General features: G+C 40.9%; 1 protein-coding gene across 1 annotated transcript in view; it reads left to right on the top strand.

Moving 5' to 3' along the window:
• The window catches only part of shank2a (SH3 and multiple ankyrin repeat domains 2a), a 200,651-nt gene that overhangs the window by 165,907 nt on the left and 12,948 nt on the right, over positions 1 to 21,796 (top strand). The window contains 8 exon segments of the mRNA XM_063882408.1: positions 9,289 to 9,424; positions 11,198 to 11,278; positions 11,401 to 11,409; positions 12,728 to 12,751; positions 13,434 to 13,472; positions 14,381 to 14,493; positions 15,286 to 15,391; positions 16,171 to 18,646. Of these exon segments, the coding sequence (XP_063738478.1) occupies positions 9,289 to 9,424; positions 11,198 to 11,278; positions 11,401 to 11,409; positions 12,728 to 12,751; positions 13,434 to 13,472; positions 14,381 to 14,493; positions 15,286 to 15,391; positions 16,171 to 18,646 (2,984 nt within the window).

Raw genomic sequence — 21,796 nt, 5'->3', positions numbered from 1 at the left:
AGTACAAGATCTGAGTACTTCTACTTTACTCAAGAACAAGATCTGAGTACTTCTACTTTACTCAAGTACAAGATCTGAGTACTTCTACTTTTACTCAAGTACAAGATCTGAGTACTTCTACTTTACTCAAGTACAAGACCTGAGTACTTCTACTTTACTCAAGTACAAGATCTGAGTACTTCTACTTTACTCAGGTACAAGATCTGAGTACTTCTACTTTTACTCAAGTACAAGATCTGAGTACTTCTACTTTACTCAAGAACAAGATCTGAGTACTTCTACTTTACTCAAGTACAAGACCTGAGTACTTCTACTTTACTCAAGAACAAGATCTGAGTACTTCTACTTTACTCAAGAACAAGATCTGAGTACTTCTACTTTTACTCAAGTACAAGATCTGAGTACTTCTACTTTACTCAAGTACAAGACCTGAGTACTTCTACTTTACTCAAGTACAAGATCTGAGTACTTCTCCCACCTCTCCTCTACGCCACTCCTCCTAAAGTGTAGCAGCTTGCAGCCGATAGCAGCGGGGGTTTATTAACTACAGCACAGAGCACCGACCTCCGGGACTGGAAGATGGTATCCGACATCATGCTGCGTCCTCTTCCTCTTCTCTTCCTTATACCCAGCTTTGGTCCTTTGTGTTTATGCACGCTCATGTACCTGTAATCCTGCACCACTTCAACATCTCAATGTGTACAGAGAAGTTTGCCTGCAGCTATTACACTTCCTGTTTTCAGAGTTTCAAAGGAACCCACCTGAGGCGGTGTCTAGGTAAATATAATACAATGCGATGCTGTGGGAGGGACGACGTAGGCTTAAAATCACATAGAGGAAAGATAATAGAGAATAAATTGTTCAGAGCTTCCCTCGGCCCAGCGCAGCTTAGACAGATGGCCCGTGTGTGTGTGTGTGTGTGTGTGTGTGTGTGTGTGTGTGTGTGTGTGTGTGTGTGTGTGTGTGTGTGTGTGTGTGTGTGTGTGTGTGTGTGTGTGTGTGTGTGTGTGTGTGTGTGTGTGTGTGTGTGTGTGTGTGGATGAAATATACACGCTTGTGTGCACATTACACAGTACATGTGTTATTAGCGTGCTTTCTGCTGCCAGGTGTGTGAATGTGAACGGTTACATTACTCCTCATTGTATGGATTATTACCCAAAATGCATCTGCAGCGTTATTTGAGAGCTGCAGACCGAAGCGGTGACAAACATTAGCTTCTCTGCAGGTTATATTTATATCTGTAATCTGATTTTATCCCCTCGGGATTGTTTTCTATTCTGCAAACTTAAAATGACAGTTTAAAGATAGAATCACTGAGTGAGCCTTTCAGCAATCAACGCAAATATCATTTTCATCATCCCTCTTTTATATATTTTATATATATATAAACTCCATATTGGATTCTCCATGTGCACTTTCTGTTGTTTATATGGATGTATTGCTGTTTGCATTCTGAGCATGAGCATTTACTATTGCAGAAAACTTAGTGTTTGTTTGTGCATGATAAAATAGTTCCGCACCTAAAGTGAAAAAGAGATGACAGAAAACTTTACGTGTTTTTTATTTATCTTTCATTTATTGTTATTGATTTCTAATCATTTTGTATTCATTTTTTTACAACATTATCATTTTAGTTTGAATGTTTATTTTAATGTATTTTAATTTTATTGTTTGTTGGTTTTTATTATTATTTTATTTATTTGTTTCATTTTTGTTTTTATTTTTTATTGATTCTCTGTCAGAGCCATAATTCTAAATATTCTGGAGTTCATTTCACATATTTAATTAATCTCCAACAAAAATAATGCATTATTAACAATAACAATGTCTGCTTCAGTTTGAATATATCATCTTACTGTACCTTACAGGGTAGGTTGCTGTCTGTGTTGACATAAGCTGTTTATGGTAAACGTCTCAGCAGGCTCAGCTTCCTGTTGGTTAAATATTGATTATTGATTGTTGGTAAACAGCTGTTAAGATGTGTGAGAAGGGAAGGCAGCCCTCTGTCATCCTGAGTTCCTCTCAGCTGTTTACTCACTCCCCACTTCCACACTTTAACACAATCAATACTCCTCACACTGTGCAGCTGTGTGCACACACACCAGCAGTCAAAACACACACACAGAAACACACACACACAGAAATCACATGATGCTGGGGCTTAAAATAACAGAGTGGGAGCGTCGCCTCCTATAAATAATTTATTTATAGGTACAGCGCACAAAGAGCAGCGTGCCTGAGCCCACGGTGCTCAGAGACCTGCTTCTTATTTTTGAAGAGGAACACAGTCTCACACACACACACACACACACACACACACACACACACACACACACACACACACACACACACACACACACACACACACAACATTTTAAGATGGCCGCACAGGGAGAGCAAGAAGGGGGAAGGAGTCCATTGATAAAAAAAAATATATAAAATTAAATCCCCATGAAATGATGAATGGTATGATCCACCACACACACACACACACACACACACACACACACACACACACACACACACACACACACACACTGATTACATCCACAGCAGTGGTATCACACAGCAACTGTCGCTAAGCAACGGGAACATGTTACCACTGTGTACACACCGTGATAATGCAGCTTTTACCAGAAAAGCTTAGCTCTGTGTGTGTGTGTGTGTGTGTGTGTGTGTGTGTGTGTGTGTGTGTGTGTGTGTGTGTGTGTGTGTGTGTAAAGCCATGTGGTGTTGATAAGTTGATCCCTTCCTCTTACCGTGTAGCTGGTATTGTTTCCATGTTATAAAGTGTATCATATCTTAATTTCAGAATATTGGATATAAAAGTCGTACCTCTCACATCCGTCGTCACCTCTCTCTGAAACGTAAACGATTCTGCTTCTCTGTGAGCCTTTTACCTACTGTATGTGATGTGTGCATAATTAATATAGAGCAGAATCAATCATTAATCGTTTCTGAAATGTCAGAAAGTCCAACACGATGTCACTAAATCATCCTCTCTTCCAGATGAGATGCTGGCAAACTTTAAATTATAAGTGTAATAAATCCTTGTAATTTGGCTGAACTTTAAGCTCTAATTATTGTTTAAAGAGGACATATTACAATCTTTCAGTTTCAGAATTATTATCACAACTCAAGTCAAATGATAACGTCAGATTCCACATGCAGACGACAGGAAAGGAAAAACCCCCAACAGTTTGGACAGAGTTCACTCTATGAATTATCTATCGGTGTCCTCTGAGCTGCAGCAGAGGCGTGTCTCTTTCCTGTGCTGCCATTGGCTCACTCCTCTCTCTCAGCGCTTCCTGTTGGACAGATTCAGTGATAGATGATGACATTTGGTTTTGCTGACACTCTTATCCAAAGCTATAGTTACAATAATAACAGTAACAACTGTCAGAAACAAACTGAAAACAATTAGTTTAGTTTAAAACGAGCCAAACCCTTTTAAGTGCTTCTGTTTTTTATTTTATTATTTATTTGTATTTTTCTTTTGTTTATCCTTTTATATATTGTTCTCTAATTCCATTTATTACATTTTTTGGTATTTATTCCATTATTATATTTTGTCCAAGGTGCTGTGGAAACACGTGTTGATCCTGTGTGTGTGTGTGTGTGTGTGTGTGTGTGTGTGTGTGTGTGTGTGTGTGTGTGTGTGTGTGTGTGTGTGTGTGTGTGTGTGTGTGTGTGTGTGTGTGTGTGTGTGTGTGTGTGTGTGTGTGTGTGTGTGTGTGTGTGTGTTAGCGCCATGATTCACTCTGAGTCATCAGAATAAAACTCTAATCCTGTTTCAATCCTTCACTTTCTTATGCTTCCCAGTCTCTCTCTCTCTCTCTCACACACACACACACACACACACACACACACACACACACACACACACACACACACACACACACACACACCCTCTCTCTGTATATTTCTGTATTTAATGAGCCTGCTTTGATGTGCTCCAGCTTCCTACAAGGGGAAAACACTCTTAGATGCAGATCAGCTTCCTGCCCCTCCTTTAATGTGTGCTGAAAGTGTGCAGTAAGGTATCACCACATATTGTTGTTTATTGTTGTTGAATGGATTTGTGTACCTGTTCTCTTTGTGCTTTAAGTGTTTGTCTTCACTGTGTCTCCTGTATCGAGATCATTTAGCATCTTTTGTGACCCTCGCTCAAAAGTGAGTGTTTGTTACACATCTAGACTACATATTATACCTTCTATTTACTAGTTCAAAACACTGATCTGATTGGCTGATACTGACCTATTTATAAGATTTAATCTGACCTTTATTAGATATGGATTGGTTATTGTGTCCTATCCTAACGTTTATTTTAATGTATTGTTTGTGTTTTAATTGTTTTATCACACGTTCATAAATATTATTATAATGTGTTCTGTAAATTATCATTATACAGTATTTTACATTATTTAAAATATGTTTATTGATTGTATTATTATTATTATTATTATTATTATTATTATTATTATTATTATTATTATTATAAAGATATTTTTTAAATGTTTGTATTGATTTTATTATTTATTATTATTTTAAAAGTATTTTATTTTGTGTTATTAATATTATTATCATTTATATTTATATTTATATTATTACATTATTCTGGGTGCAGTCATCAAAGATCATTTTGTGATATTATTTTTAAACATGTGATGCAGAACATGTTGTTTTCTGTAGAACAGGGAGATTTCTTGCTTTTCATTCTTATATATCATATTTATCTAAGTACTATTGGGGTCTGAAGTGACACAACAAGACATCCCCCTGGACTTTGACAAACAGGGATGGACATTATTCATTATTCTATTGAGGAGTTCTTGAACCAACCTTCTCTGTTCTGTATTTCATTGCTGGGTAGAGACGGGCTGACCCCCCCCCTGCTCTGACAGCTGGATTAGCAGCGTGTGATCAGATTATAATTGGTTAATCAGATTACAGCAGTGGGTTTGGATGTAAATCAGAGTAGATTGGATTGATGATGAGATGGATTCAGGGCGTGTTGGCTGCATGTGCCGGATGATGCTTAATGCTGTGGAACTATTGTAATGGTTATCATGATGCTAATGGCTTCTGAATGGAGCCTCTGGCTGAAGGGCTGGTTTGTTTTTATTTATTCACCACACTGAAAGACGCATAACAACAAGCACTAAATAAAATGTAAAAAAAACATGAATTATGTCAGATCAATTTAAATAATACAAATTATTATCAATAAATATTGTGATATAAATTATAACATAAATAATATATGAAATACAAATACGGAAATAATATTACATATATAATTCAAATACAAGTTATTGTCATAACTTTATTTAAATAATAAATAAATAAAACTAATGATGCAAACATTTAAAGAAAAATACAAAATAAATAAGAATATTACTAATAACAATACTAATAATAATAACAATAACAATAATAATAACAATAATAATAATAACAATAATAACAATAATAATAACAATAATAATGATAATAATAACAATAATAATAACAATAATAATAATAATAATAACAATGATAATAATAATAATAATAATAAATAATAATAATAACAATAATAATTTATAACTTAAATTACAGTGAAAACTATTTTAAGAAGGCTGGCTCCCATATTTTATGTGTGTGTGTGTGTGTGTGTTATTGAATAAGCTGTAAATGTTCAGCCATAAAGCTGCTGGTTTAAAGCTGTTTGATTTTATTGTTGCTATTGGATCGTTTTTCAAAGTTTATGGCCTTCAGGCTTCATCACGCATTCATTCATAAACAACCCACAAGCACACAAGATAATCAATACCTCTTCGTCTGCACGTAACTGATCTCTGGTGCATGGATTCTCTACTGACATACAGGGAAATGTAATAGGAATAATTTACGTCTTGTTTGTTTAATCTTTATCCTACATTATTACTGACAAACAAAGACACATTTGAAAGTGGGAGAAACTCCCTCTGGAGGGAACACAAGGATTGTAGCCTTTGCAGACCATTTACATCCACTAAAACCCATATAACAAACTCCAGAAAAAGGGAAATCCCCTCAAAAATCTGAATAGGACCTCTTTAATATAATTTCTGCTGAAGTAGCATTCATGAGTTCACTCGAGTGTCTGTGTGTTTAGCCATCCTTCAAGCGTAGTTACATAAAAGGGTGAAAAGACCGTGAAGGTTACATAAGGCTAGTTCTTTAGTGTAGTAGTGTGTGTGTGTGTCTCTGTGTGTGTGAGATGAAGGGAACATGAGGTCACGCTCAAACAGCTGTCGGAGCATTTCCCTTTAATTACCAAAATGTCTGCCCTCGTGAGCAGCGTTTGTTCGAATTAACGCTTTTTCTTTGCCTTCATCCCTTCTTTCTTCATCGATTTTTCCCTCCCTCTTTCAGTCCATCAGTCCTTCATTTTGCCCGACAGGCCGGCCTCTTTTTTATCCCTTCTCCCAATATTTGTCTGGGAGAGAGATGAGAGTAGCGGTCATATTAAATTAGACCGGTCGTAATGAGATTAAAAACCTGCCATGTGGGCACGCAGGAGAAAATATGAAGTGTGTGTGTTTATGTGCACAGCCAAAAATCTGGTCATTTTGGGCACAGGAAGCTAATAGAGTGGTGCAGGAATGAATCCTCAATCCCTGAAGTGATTCAATATTTTACAACTATACCCTGATCTGGAAGTCAATGGTTTTCTGAATGTGTTTTCGGTGGTAAGCCTGAAAGTAGGTATTTGTTTAACACAAGCTAAAGAGATGTTCACATTTTGTTTTACGTAATCAAATATATCAGTTAATACCTCACTGGTGAATTTTAAAACAGCGGTTAATAACAAGTGTCTAAATGAGACGACTAAACGTCATCACGCCCAACATTAGCCTCCTTTAGCTTAGCGGTGGTGACGTGAATCATGTGACCGTGCTGTAGTTCCTTTATAGCCCAACATTAGCCACCTTTAGCTTAGTGGTGGTGACGTGAATCCTGTGACCGTGCTGTAGTTCCTTTATAGCCCAACATTAGCCGCCTTTAGCTTAGCGGTGGTGACGTGAAGTCATGTGACTGTGCTGTAGTTTCTTTATAGCCCAACATTAGCCGCCTTTAGCTTAGCGGTGGTGACGTGAAGTCATGTGACCGTGCTGTAGTTCCTTTATAGCCCAACATTAGCCGCCTTTAGCATAGCAGTGGTGACGTGAAGTCATGTGACCGTGCTGTAGTTCCTTTATAGCCCAACATTAGCCGCCTTTAGCATAGCAGTGGTGACGTGAAGTCATGTGACCGTGCTGTAGTTCATTTATAGCCCAACATTAGCCTCCTTTAGCTTAGCGGTGGTGACGTGAAGTCATGTGACCGTGCTGTAGTTCATTTATAGCCCAACATTAGCCTCCTTTAGCATAGCAGTGGTGACGTGAAGTCATGTGACCGTGCTGTAGTTTCTTTATAGCCCAACATAAGCCGCCTTTAGCTTAGCGGTGGTGACGTGAAGTCATGTGACCGTGCTGTAGTTCATTTATAGCCCAACATTAGCCTCCTTTAGCTTAGCGGTGGTGACGTGAAGTCATGTGACCGTGCTGTAGTTCCTTTATAGCCCAACATTAGCCTCCTTTAGCTTAGCGGTGGTGGCGTGAAGTCATGTGACATAGCTTTTTACGAAGGTTAAATATCATAAAGTGGTTTTAATATGAGGAGATTATCCCGCTGAACAAAATGTGGAAGTGTCATAAACACTAAGATCATTTTCTTTAATTTTCCAAAATCCAATGGAAAGATCCTCTTGGCTTTTTGTGGAGGGAGATTCCGCTTCATGGTCGTCGTACAAAAATACGTCATCCCTGCACCACTCTATAGCTAATCTGTATGTAGTTCACTGTGTCCTTTAATCTGAATTCCTGCAGCAGTTTGTTTTGATTGTCTTTGAAGATGGAAAGCAGCGCAGCAACATGAATATTGCAATTAAGAAGATTGGCAGGAGAACAGGAAGAAAGTGCTAACACCCCAACACCTCCACATTTACATATCTGTGGTCAGTTTTAATATTTCAGCCTTCTCACTGAAGTCTGTTTCCTGCTACGAGGATGAATCAAAAGCAAAGTCACAACTTTTACCTCGAGAGAGGAAAAAACTGTCAGAAACACAAAGTTATTTAACACTAGCGCTTTTAAAGCTGTACTATACTGGGCTCTTTAGGAAGGAGCATATCCATTGACGTGCATAGAAATTTCAAAATAAAAGCCCGTCTTAAAGATAATGAAATGCATCATTGTTTTCCCTTTGCTCGGATAACATTGGATTGTTGTTATAATTACATTTGGTACATCCATCTTGATTATTCACAGCACTTGTAATTAACCAGGTGTAATAAAGGTAACATGAGAGTGGGTGAGCTGTCAATCAAACACGGCACACGCCCACACACACACCTGCAGAGGTCCAGTCTGCCAAAATAAGAGTGCTGTGTGGGAGTGCAGCGCACCACAGTCACAGTTATAGTTAGTACAACGTGTTCAAAGCATGGCTATTATTAGTCCGGTCTGTGTGATTGAGAGTTTGCTTCATATTAAAGCATCATGCGTCCCTCCTTCTGCCCCGTGGTTGGTCAACGTTGGTTGTCAGTCACTTTGATGAGCGTTACCTGGAATTAGCTTCAATGTTGACATGAATCCAACGCAGGTTTACAGTTACAACGATTAAAATCCTTCAGCGTCCGTCTGCTGTTTATTGCTTGCTGCCTTCCACCTGTGCTGTTTAAATAACGGATTGCTGCTTTAGTGTTCAGTCTGTTGCATTAACATCAGTAATGGAAGAAGTGTTTGGATGCTTTTTACTGTAGGAGTACCAATCCATTACGGTAAAAGTAATCCATCTCAAGAAGAATGGCCTCCAAGTGTGATATATTATTATATATCTGTGAGATTAATAGCATTTTACTGTTCTGAGCAAACTGTTTTTTGTGATTTATTGAATCATTTACATGTGTTGTACCTTACACGGTCAATCCACTGGTTTGATTTTGTTGTTGTATTGTTTTTAAATATTGTTGTGTATGCCCTGGTCAGTTTTTGAGAATACAGGCTATTTTGCTCTCATATCTTGTCGTTATTCAGTCAGAATTTGTCTAACATTCAGCAATAAAAAGCGTTAGACAGTTCCTTAGTTCAACATGCAATAAAAGGTATAATGAAATAAAATAATGTCGTATTAACATTTGAAGTTTAAGGAAGAAAATGGATATTTCTGGATGTCCTTGAGTGTTCTCCAGACACTAAAGGCTCCTGTGTTGTGTTCCAGGTGAACCAGGAGAACGTGGTGAAGGTGGGCCACAGACAGGTGGTTAACATGATCCGACACGGGGGGAACCGGCTCCTCATCAAGGTGGTGACCGTCAGCCGGAACCTGGACCCCGACGACACGGCACGCAAAAAAGGTAAAAATAAAGTCCTACATGTTAAAGAAGAAGGGAGAAATCCTGTGTGAAGGACTGACAGCGATGTTCAGTGTGATTCAGTGTTCAGGCAGCTTACTTAAGTAAAAGCAGCAATGCTAAATTGTAAAAGTACTTTGTGACAAGTAAAAAGTCCTACATACAAATCTGACTTGAGTGAAAGTACAAAAGTAGTGTTATCAAAATCAATGTGTTGGAAAGTGTTCGGGACATAGGGAGTCAGAAGATATCTAAACGGTGCACAACATGTACAACTTTAGACAATGCCAGTTCGAGGTCAGGTAAAAAACAAGACACTGTATGAAGACATTTTGCAGATACTGATCAGTGCATGTATGATTTTTGGTAATTATATAATGAGTGGGACGGGGAATATTAAAATATGCATATTTATTTATCTAAAAATGTAACTCTGATTTCATTGTGCAAAGAAGCCTTTCTATAACCGTCTTCTCTGTTAGTTAAGATTTCCTGGAAGTAATTATACGTTAGAAAGTAAAATCAGCCATCTCTAAAAGTGTTGTCTTCAGTTTCTATGAATAAAATACACTTTATGAACTAACAGTAAGAGTAAAGTCAAATTTCAGGATCATAGATATAAATCAGAGGTTCATCACAGCTGGTAGAGTTGGAGCTAATTTGAATGACTTTATAACTATATTTCTATCTGTCCTCCTGCTGTATCGGTAACACTTCTATTAAAATAGACTGGAGCAGACAGCATGCTGACTAATGATGGGTTACGTAATGTTTCCCTCAGAGGCAGCGAGAAGTCAGACTCCATGTTCACAATCAAACAACAAAAATAACACAGAACAAAAAGTCATATGTTTCATGAAGCTGAGGGCTGTGTAAGCTAGCTAAGGCTTGCTATAATATTATATGAAGTCCTTTTGTGTCCGTCAACGGGGAAATTTGCGTTAGTACAACAGCAGAAGTACAGTGCAGATAACGTGAAGAGAATAGACTTACAAATTATAAAACAACTAAGTATGCACACACAATTACAATAAGTACAAATGTGTTTTTCTTAAATACAAAAAGTGCACCATGGTAGAAATATAGTATATATTTTTTAGAAGTGACCATATAATATTTAAGATGTAGCTTGTACTGTTTGCCGATTGTAAATACATTGGAAAAGTTATAAATAGTGAACGAGGGAAACCATTTAATACCTCAAAATGTAGCTAACCCTTATCCTTCACTTCCTTTCATCACTGAACAATCAAACAGAGCTCACCAGAGCTTTAAGTATTTATTATTCTAATGATGTGTGTTGTATTTATTTGGTATTACTACTCCTTTTACTGAGTGGGTTATATTTTACCTCCTTGTTCTTGTGTTGTGTGCTATATTAATAAAGCACTTTGAGCGGCAGCCTGTGTATGAACAGTAGTATACAAATAAAGAATTGTGATTTACATTCAGGATAAGATAAGATATACTTTATTGAATCCAAATTGGGACAGTTCTTCGTCACAGCAGCATGTTAAAACAAGGCATTACAGATAAGGTGAAAATAAAGAGTAGAAGCATAAAATAGAAACATCAGAAAATAGAAAATGAAACGGATCTTAAAAGTGAACCCTAAACATGTTGACAGTCAAAGATACAGATCTGTAGACCGTCTGTCAAATAAACTCTATACTATATGACGGGTCAAATAACACCGTAATCATCCCTCCTGAACACGGTCCACGAGCTGCTGTGATGCCACTTGATGTATTTATTTTATGACATTATCTCCATCAGCGCCCCCTCCTCCAAAGAGAGCCCCCACCACAGCGCTGTCGATGCGCTCCAAGTCGATGACCTCTGAACTGGAGGAACTAGGTAAGAGCTTCCTGTTTGTGTTTACATCTATAACTCACACTGTCCTGGACCTGTGTCTAACTCTGTGTGTTTGCTCCTCTCTTCCTCTCATCCACTAACCCCCCCCCCCCCCCCCCCCTCAGTGGATAAAGGTAAGCAGTTAATGCTCCATAACTTTATTTAATCCATTTCCCTTAACTGCATCCTCCAGCCGCTGAATGAAGCTTTTGTTCAGGCTAATGCAATTTAACTTTCCATCATTTGATTACTTTTTGCTTTGGTTTGCCTCTTAATAAAGAAGAAGTGAACTGATTTCCTCCCAACTCATCTCCTGCACTCCTCTGCCATCATGCTTTCAAAGCCGAGCTGCAACGATATGTCCATTTGCTGCTTTTTGCTAAAAACCAGGCATTTGAAGGGGTCCTAATATGCTCATTTCCTGGCTAATATTTGTATGTTGTGTCTCTACTGTGAGGGATGCTCACAGTCCATGCTTTAATGTTCAGAAAGCTCTTTATCTTGCTCATACTGCCTGTGCTGCAGCACCCTCTGTCTGAAACCAGAGTCTGCTCTGATTGGTTAGTTGGCTGGCTCTGTTGTGATTGGTCAACTGCTTAGAGATGTCCCACCCCTTAGCTTATCACGTACAATGTGTTGGAGCGCAAGCCAATAGGAGCGTGAGTGTGAAGTGAAATGAAATAATAAGAGCTGATTCAGCAATCCCTCACTGCAGCTACACTGTGGGTGCATTTTTTTGTAATGGCAGCTTGTGATTCACTGTATGAATCGATCATTAGTAATTCTACGCGTGTCAAAGGTGTAGGACGTGAGATGAGAGGTGAATGAATAAGTAAATGACAGGAGAGGCGGGAAATTGCTGACAGAGAAACACGTCTGGTCAGCATGTTTCTCTGAAGCTGCTTATTTGACACCTCTTCATATCATTCAAGTGCATTTAGATTGGTCCAAAATACACTGAATGAAAACTATTTGCAAATATTAAAAAGGCCCTTTTCTGCTTTTTGGGGTGTTCCCTTTCCTGTAGTGTGTTCTGTTGGTTTTGGTGCATGTAAATGGTCTGCAAAGGCTAAAATCCCGTTGTTCCATAGCCTGAAACGCTTTCATTAGAGTCCTTTGTTTATTTCCGGAACATAGTGATATCACTACATAACACTCACACATTGTACGTGATAGGCTAAGGGGCGGGACATCTCTAAGCCATCGGCCAATCACGGCAGAGCCAGCTAGCTAACCAATCAGAGCCGACTTGGCTCTGGTTTTAGACAGAGGGTGAAAAAGAAAGAGCTTTCCGAGCATTTAAACAAGGACACATGTCCCAGTGTCAGCCTGAAATTAAGCAGAATATGGCCTCTTTAAACCAAGCTGATGTATTTCTGTTCATCTTGTGAAAAGGGTGGAGTCTGTTTTGCTGCTTTTAAGATTTAGAAATATTTTTCTGTCCTCTCTAAGCCACTCTAAGGAAAAAGAAAGGTGGTAAGTGTCTGTAGGCATGTTTACAATAATTACCAATATTTCTAATTATTGATTTAATGTTGCACACCTTCCTCCCTTTTCTCAACTAACACTGTTCTAAGTTTTGATTCTTTTTTGAAATATCTTATAAGAATGTGTCTGACGTTCAAACCCAATGTTGTTTGCATGATTTATAATGACTTCAGGTGTCTCTGTTGTGTTCTACATGTTGTTGTTGCATGGGTTAATGTTGTTTTATGTCAAATACAAAGATGTTTAATCTCCTCTGCTCCTCTCAGAATATTGTTTCTTCTTATTTTGACACAGCTTGGAACAATATTACCCCACGTGGAGGTGTCCACTTTTGTAAAAAAAACTTTTGTGTGTGTGTGTGTGTGTGTGTGTGTGTGTGTGTGTGTGTGTGTGTGTGCGACAAAAAAACTGCACTATTCCTGGAAGTGAATGTTTGATCAATTTACAGGATTTGTTAGCCTTTATTTTATGTGCACGTTCGTTCTTTTTATTTCTCTTGTGACATTGCAGGCGTGTGTGTGTTTGTGTGTGTGTGTGTCTGTGTGTTTGTGTGTGTGTGTGTGTGTGTGTGTGTCTGTGTGTTTGTGTGTTGGCGTAACTGTCTTTAAGTTCATTGATGCTCCTTTCCTCCCCCTTTCCTCCCCTCCCCACTCCTCTCCTCTGTGTGTAGATGCGCAGAAGAAGAGGATTGTTTTCCAAGTCACTCTAAGTAATCACCCCCCACGAATGCATGGAAGCTTTTCCATATCCCAGACACAGCTAACCAATGAGGTCGCACAGAAAGAGGCTAGCAGGGCTAGCATGTAGCTTCTCTGAGCTAAACCTTTTAGATGGACTCTATCTACGGTGGGCGACAAGTGCTAACGTGCTACAACGGCCACCAAACACTTCTTTAGGAGAAACCCGCTGCAGTTTCAGAAAGGATGCAAATAAAGAAACACAAATGTGCAAAATCACATGCAGTTCAAGAAACATGTTCACCATCTTGAGCAGCGTTCTGTATTTGTAGTGTTTGTGTGCAGAGCTTTTAGTAAAGGCTGCACATTTTTCGTCAGGTTGGTGAAGATGTTTCTTAATTTGTGTTTTTATACATTTGTGTTTTCAAATGTTCATCAGTTCTCAAACTGCAGCGCGTATTTCCTGACGAAAGTATTTTGGCCGTCGTAACGCGTTAGCACCTGTCGGCCACCGTACTCTACTATATTTGAACGCATCATCACACCAGAGGGAAGTTCACTGCTGCCAAATTTGCTGTTTTCCCACGTTGCAGGTGCTAAAAATAAAAAAATACAACTGGGAAAGATAAAGGCAAACTTGACAGAGCTCATTTTCACATTTAATGAGGGAACGACCCCGAGAGTTGGATGATGCTGCTGAGTCGGCTGTTTGGAAAGAGCTTGCACGGCTTGCAAGGCTTGACACACCCGAGACATTTCATCAAAGTCCTCCTGCCCCCCCGCCCCCTTCCCCGAAAAATGTGTTTTCTTTGTTTCAGTCTCATCTGCAGGGAAGGGTCACTGTGAATGACAAGCTTGCGTTTGGCTTTACAAGTTCAACCTGCCCTTGTTGTTCTTTGTTTTTTGTTGCTCATCAATTACGGCTCGCTTTATCTTGCAGACAAAGTGGAAGAGATGACGCACGCCCAGAAGACGTCGCCCGTCGATATGAAGATCGCCACGATCAAACCACGGCCATCCAGTCGCTGTTTGGTTACAGCAGCTGATATCAATGTAGGTGAAAATACATGACATAAATAACTTCATTTATTCAGGCCATATTTTTGTTTGCGTTTTTAAGTGTTTGAAAAAACGAATGGAAACTAAAGAAAATGGAAAAACCTCCTAACTATTTTTTTTTTTGAAGTTCTTCTCATTAGGTTGTTTTTGTTTTGTCTGAAACGAATTATGGAAACACAGTTGCCGATAATATTTTGACATAACACAACATTGAACCAACATGACTGATCAGCTCCATCTCCAGCTGACGCCTTATCGGATGTTACCCTGGTATGCAATGCTTGTTTTGGGGAAGGATAGAAATGTAAAACTGACCCAGTTCAGAAATACATCCCAATAACTTTCTCCATTTTGGGGGTGGATGACCAAAGCAACTTGTTTTGGTTCCTATATACAACCTCTACTTCTTCTACTCTGGTTACTAGTGGATTAGAGCCATGCATATCCTATAACTCCATCTTCTGGGAAATAAAATGTTGATGTTTTTTTGATCCAAATAAGTATAAGTGTGCCTAACATTTCAAAAGATTGCTTGACATTTGAAAATTGAGTGGAAATATTTGTCTTTTCTTTGGTTTTGAGTTCATTAGATTTGTTGTAAACGATGGTTATCTTTATGGCTTGATTCTCCAGCTCTTTAAAGTCCTTCTTTTTCACTTTGACTTGTTCTACAGTTATTGTTTTACTAACAAATAAGCAAAAGTATTGTTTGTGTCCACACCCAGCAGATATCAAATGAAGAATGTGTATTTATTGGTATGTCGTTAAAAGTATTCTTGTTTGCAGTCATTATATCATGACCGCCAGGGAGTAGCAGTGGTGCCACCCACTGTGCCGGGGGCTTTCCTGGGGCTACCTGAGAAGAGCACTTTGAAAAAACAGAAGTCCATAGGTATGATGTTTCTACGGTCAATGTGTGTGTGAAGGTGTGCGAGTGTTACCGCTGTGAAGTGAATGTCCAGTGCTTTTAGCATGTCCTAATGTTCTATTAATGCTCTGAGGGCTTGCTCTGTGTGCCCGAGCAATATGCGAGCTAATTATAGATACATTAGAACGATCCAGTCAGCAAAGTGTGCTTTCAGGAGATAATATTCAAGGTCATTAAACATATGCTGAAACCTCATTCTCACTGAAGGGACACCGTGCAGCCTAATGTTACTCACAGCGCTTTTGATTTGCAATGCCATCATTATTGTGCGATAACATGAGGATCTTTTAATTGCCCTGAAAGCACTTTTAGCATGTTCAAGCTTGATGGCAGCGGTGTGTCATTTATTAACTAATTGACGATTAAATGAGATGATTCGATATTTAGAATGTACACAGCTCCCGTAAGTACTGTACGTAAGTTACTTCAGTATGGATTTTAAATCAGCAATCACCCTTCAATATAAATGTTCATTGTTGTCATTCTCTGAGGTTCACTTGGTTGTGTTTGGTAAATGCCAAAAATAACTCACCACTAAATTCCTGCTTGCTGTCGAAAAACATTTTATTTTCAGCTACTCTTTATTTATCTTGTCTCATAAAACTCAGGAAAAGATTAAGGAAGAGCTGCCATCAATAAATGAGACATTTACTGAGTCAAACGGAGGCCATGCTGGAAATATAACATAGGGATGTCACCCCCAGGTCCTCACATCATTTTTCTTTCTGCTCTATTTCTCCAAGGTACATCGGAGGACGACAAACATGGATTCCTCACGCCTCCTTTACTCAAGTTTGCCCGCAGCCTCTCCATGCCCGACACCTCAGAGGACATCCCTCCTCCCCCAGCCATTTCACCCCCTTCGCCACCTGACTTCAACTCTGGTCCGACACCGAAGAGCTACGGCACCACAAGACCAAGCTTCACCCAGAACTCAGCCAATGCAGTGAAGACCATTAGCCGAACAACCGACGCCGGTACGTTAAGGCGAGGATATTACCGCCAGAGCTCTGAGCAGTTTGACTCACGCATTCGAGGGCGGACTCCAGTACCGGAGAACCCTTACTCCGAGGTGGGCAATAAGAACCTGTACGTGCCAGCCAAACCAGCTCGAAGGAAGGGCATGCTAGTTAAGCAGCACAACGTTGAGGATAGTCCGGAGAAAAAGTGTCACATGTCATCAAACCCATCGGGCGCACTTTCCATGCCTACCACGCCTGTGGAACGAACTTGCTCTTCCATTCCCATCCCCACCATCATCGTCAAGGAGCCCTCCACCAGCAGCAGTGGCAAGAGCAGCCAGGGTAGCAGTATGGAGATCGAGCCCACCACCCCCGAACACCCACCCCTCACGCCCGTTGGTGGTTTGCGTCCTGAAGACCCATCCTTAAGCAACCCCTTTGCAGCAGCGATTGCCGGGGCAGTACGGGACCGGGAGAAGAGGCTAGAGGCAAAAAAGCACTCAATTGGCTTCCAGTCAATAGACATTGGGGATGATGACTTCAGTCCTATACCGACCCCTCGTCTTCGCCAGTCCAAGTCCATCGATGAAGGCATGTTTAGTGATGAGAGGCTTCGAAGGATATTGGGCCCCCCTGCAGCTGCACAGCTTGGACCCCCTGTCGGGGGAGGTAGTGGCAATATGACAGATTTCAACACTCCTGAGCCAATAGTGGTTCGGGAGCCTCTAAACACCAGAACAGGCCAGTGTCCCAACCTGGACAGTCCCGTTAGTCTCCCATCCACTCCTCCTAAGAGCCACTACAGGTCAAACGGGACTTACCTCCATCCTGTTACCGGCAAGCCCCTGGATCCTAATTCCCCTCTTGCTTTGGCCCTGGCAGCTCGTGACAGGGCGATGAAGGAGCAACAGAACCATCCTCAGAATCAGCCAACAAATCCTCCTCAGGTTCAGCAAACGCCCAAACACGAAGCCCAGTCCCTCCCAATACAGCCAAGCCACAAACCAGACCTCAACCAACCGCTGTTCATCGACACCAAACTACGCTCGGGGATCGAGACAAGCTTCGCCGCAATCTCAACAGCAACCATGGGGCGGCCTAGTCGAGGCGGTCTGCGGAGACAGATGACGGAGCAGAAGTACGAGTCTGATGGGGCACGGGAAGAACGGCAGCATCAGGCAGTCGAGGAGAGGAAAAGTGCACCAGCGGATGTGTCAGATTCATCGCAGCCTAAGTCAGCAGGACTGTTGATGGTCCACACCAGCAATGAAGCAAGCAACAAGGCAAACCAAGAGGTGGAGGGGCAGGACAGCAACAGGCCATCCGAGCTGAAAGACCCCAACCAACCCGATCCTCAAAACGCTACGTCACTGTCCGTCAATCCCCAACCATCCTCGTTACGGAGGAGGAGCATGCCCTTGAATGAGTCCATTGACGAACCAGTAAAACTGCCCTTCCGCATCCCCCCTCCCCCTCTCGCATCAGTAGACATCGATGAGGAATTTGAATTCTCGGAGCCCCTCCCACCACCGCTGGAGTTTGCCAACAGTATCGACATTCCTGATGATCAGGCAAGTGCCATTGCAGAGATGATTCAGCAACAGAGACGGAACGGGGGTCCTATTCTACCACCATACCACCCTCACGCCCCGCCACCTGTCACCGATCAACACAAACGGGTTGCAAACAACATGCCCCCCTCATATCCTCCCCCTCCACCGGATTTGGAGTCAGGGGTGGGTGACTCGGGCATCGAAGAGGTAGACAGCCGCAGTAGCGGGGATCCTCAGCACATGGAGACCACCAGCACCGTTTCCAGCATCTCCACCCTGTCGTCAGAGGGGGGCTTCTGCGACAGCGCTCTGGAGAGCCTCTACGCCACCGCAGACGGACACGCCTTCCTGGTGGATCGGCCCCCTGTGCCACCCAAACCCAAGGGCAAGTCTGTCATCAACAGAACATCGCTTTATCATGACGCTCTCATTGAAGAGCCCCCGGAGTCCTATGGATCCCCGCCTCAGGCTCCTCCCCCTCCCCCTTCATCTTCTGAACCTCCTAGGACTCCTACTCAAAGAACATCCAAACTGTGGGGCGATCAGCCCCCGGAGCTGCGCAGTCCGCCATCAACACCAGACTCCAAGAACACCGTTATCACCGAGCTGAGCTCCATCCTGCAGCAAATGAATCGCGACAGGCCAGCCAAGCCAGGAGAGAGCCTCGACTCCCCCACAGGGACCAGGGGGGGCTTCGGAACAAGGTAGGTCATAAAAGAGTCTCTTAAATCTCCTGGTTTCCAACTTCTTCTTTTCTAAATTGTAATTATATTGATAATGCCATGTTTATCTACCACAGAGCTTCTTTCACTTTAATCCAGAGTTCATTTTAGCTTCATGTGGGTTCAGCAAACTCCTGACAGTCAAAGTGGTTTTGTGGCATTATGCCAATTAAAGGCTTGGCAATTAGTAGCATTTTCTGCTATGGTGTCATAGCACACATACTGATGTGTCAAGGAGGACTTCACTAGTTATTGATATTATATTTTTAATTGTGCGCACAGGGAAGCTGATCTTTAAGTGCTCCTTTAGATTCATTTCCGAGATGCCAGGGGTATGATTACAGTGTCGGTTTTGATATACAATATCATATTTTCTCTCTTACTCCTTGACTTATCTAGCCACTCAGATAGTAAGGGTTTTATTTCCTTTGGATTTTTCCTAACTATCCCAAAGGGATTACAAGCAGATCCACTGCAAGCTCATCGTTGATTATACTTATGACTTTGTTCTTATGTAATGTTGATAATAGCTTCTTGAGTTGTGTTTGAAGTACATATTGAGCTGCAGGGATGTGCTCCTCAGGTAAGGGGTTTATAGTATCATCTCAAGAAGGAGGCTAATGTTTGTTGTGGCTCACTCTATATTAATGTATCCATACCTTGCATAAATCCCAAGAGGTTTCTGCAGGTCTCTGTGCACACATGATGAGGATTTATGAACCTAGCAATCTTACTGCTATGGCAAGACATCGGGAAGCTGTGCCGTCACTTCACCTACTGTTGTTTGTCAAGCATGTTCAATCATTGACCTCCCTGCAAAATCACAAATCTGTTCACTTCGGCAACAACTACAAGCTAATAGAAGCTGTAAAAACTGAACATTGATCCTAGTTTCTAAATGCACGAATTGTCAGAAGCATTTTTGCACATAGCAAATACTTGAGGTCTGGCGCCATTGGTAGAGCGTTCAAAATGCAGACTTTGCTCTGTAGTCATGTAGTTGTTGCTGGATATATTTGGTCATAAACATCAAGTTTGATGCTTGAACTTGTCTGATGGTTTTGGTGTTCGTCCTTAATGACAGAAAGTGTGTTGGCTTTCCAATCAGACTACCTTTAGTTTTGTGTTTCTGTCCTTGGATTCTTTGCACTAGCAACATGATAGAAGCTCCTTTTACACACCAAATTGCTCACAGTGAATTATCTTGACCACTAGCGGATCTATTCACACAAGCTCTATTGGACATTACTCATTGACTTGATTGAGTCGATACTGTCGGACTCTTTAATTTGAGGTAACTTGGTCTCGTTGCAACCACTAGAACTGAGTGCCAGACATATCACAGACTGTGTAGTCAGGAGTTGTTAGTTTAAAGTCCATTTGAGGTTTGCTCCAAATGATTCTCAAATTGGCGGTGTCACTTACAGTTCCTCTGGGTAATTAGAAAATGTTCAATGCATGTGCCAAAGTTTCATTTGTACACCATGGAGTTATGACCCACTGACATCCTACAGAACAAGCTCTTAAAGATGAAGATGTAATAAAAGAGTAACTATAGAGAGTTGAGTCCTCTGTTTATAAAGTAGCACATGTGTTGACTTCATTCATTCAACTCATCCTTTTGCTTTTTATTGAAATGTATATGCAATGTTTCTAGATCGAAAGATTGGATGGAAGCACAAGGGTTTAGGGTTAGGGTTACAAAAGGCAATAAATACCGAAGTAAAAGCTGTTTACTTGTTGAGAGGTAGCTTTAAGAGACGGTTCAGCAAGATTGATTTCCTGCAAGTTCAAGCTACGCAGGAGTGACGTTTGCAGTGACTGGGACAAACGTTTTGATCACCCGAACCAGCTCATGGTTTTTTAAACTCACATCTCCCTTCGAGAGGGAAATAAAAAGCAGGATGAATAATTCACTGCTCACATTAATTTTGTGTGAATGGTCCCATCGCTCATCGTCGAGGTGTAGAGAGCAGAGGAAGGGAGTAGATTCCTCCGGGCGTGCTGTGCCTTCTGGTCTAATAAACATTGTGAGATCAACACGGTGACGTCCATTTGTGGTAATTACAGCGAGACACCCAGCAGATGCTCGGGTCCGGCCTTGTGTGCACTCCTTCACGCTTCACGTCACTCACTATCATGTTTTCCTCATTCTCATCTGTTGACCTTTACACCTTGTACTCATTTCATTTTCAGCTCACGCCTCTCCATCTTCATCTCCATTTTCTCCAGTCTCCTGTAATTCCTCCACCTCTTCCTTCTTCATGTATCTCACACCTTCACAGGTAGGTTTTCATCAGCTGGTTTCTCATCCCTCTGAAGGCCTCTTTTCACTTATGGGTCTTAAAGTGTTCTAGGAAGTTGTCGGTCTGTTTGTTGACAGTCTTGTGAACACGGTTAGCCAAGAAAGATTTAAATGACACGCTTGATAGAAATGCTGCTCCTAAAAAGATGATTATTTGGAGGACTTGAACTAGTGGGGAAAATGGAAAATACTCAGCAAATAAGAAAGACTCGATATGATACTGAAAGCATTTTAATATCAGCACCTTTTTGAGGCACAAAAATGGGATCTTTCCTAAAAAAAAACAGTGACTCATTCAGTCGATATAGTCGCTTTCAAAATACATTTCTCTCAAAGATGACTTATGATACACGTGTTTCCAATGGGTGCTTAACATTTTTGAAAATTGGTCAATTTGAGGGTAAAAAAACCACATTTTTTAAAATCTAAATGGTCATTATGGGCTTTGTTTCACATATAAAGTGCTTAAATGCATGAGGTTTACCTTCATGTATAGACATGTTTTACCTCGGGTTAGTTATTACGCTTCATTTCATTTTTGCTGTTTCACGGGACACCTGCCTCAAGAAAGAGCAACCATAATTAATTTTGATTGAGTAAATGCCATCTTTGAATTTGATGGATCTTGGTCTGGAAAGTCCTTGGAAAACAATACATTTGAAGGTCTGGGAATCTACTAGAAGTGTGTGGTGGTGCTTGTATCTGCACCCTTTAGCCTGGATATTGTTATTTTGCTTTGTTTGGGACGTTTATGGACGTCTACCTCCTATAAAAGTAATCTTGTGCTAGCAGATGATACTCATTGTGCCTCTAAGATGGGCCTTTTG

Source organism: Eleginops maclovinus, chromosome 4, assembly GCF_036324505.1.
Source record: "Eleginops maclovinus isolate JMC-PN-2008 ecotype Puerto Natales chromosome 4, JC_Emac_rtc_rv5, whole genome shotgun sequence".
Taxonomy (NCBI): Eukaryota; Metazoa; Chordata; class Actinopteri; order Perciformes; family Eleginopidae; genus Eleginops; species Eleginops maclovinus.
Note: the sequence above shows the minus strand (reverse complement) of the source record. Positions and strands in the feature narration are given on the sequence as shown.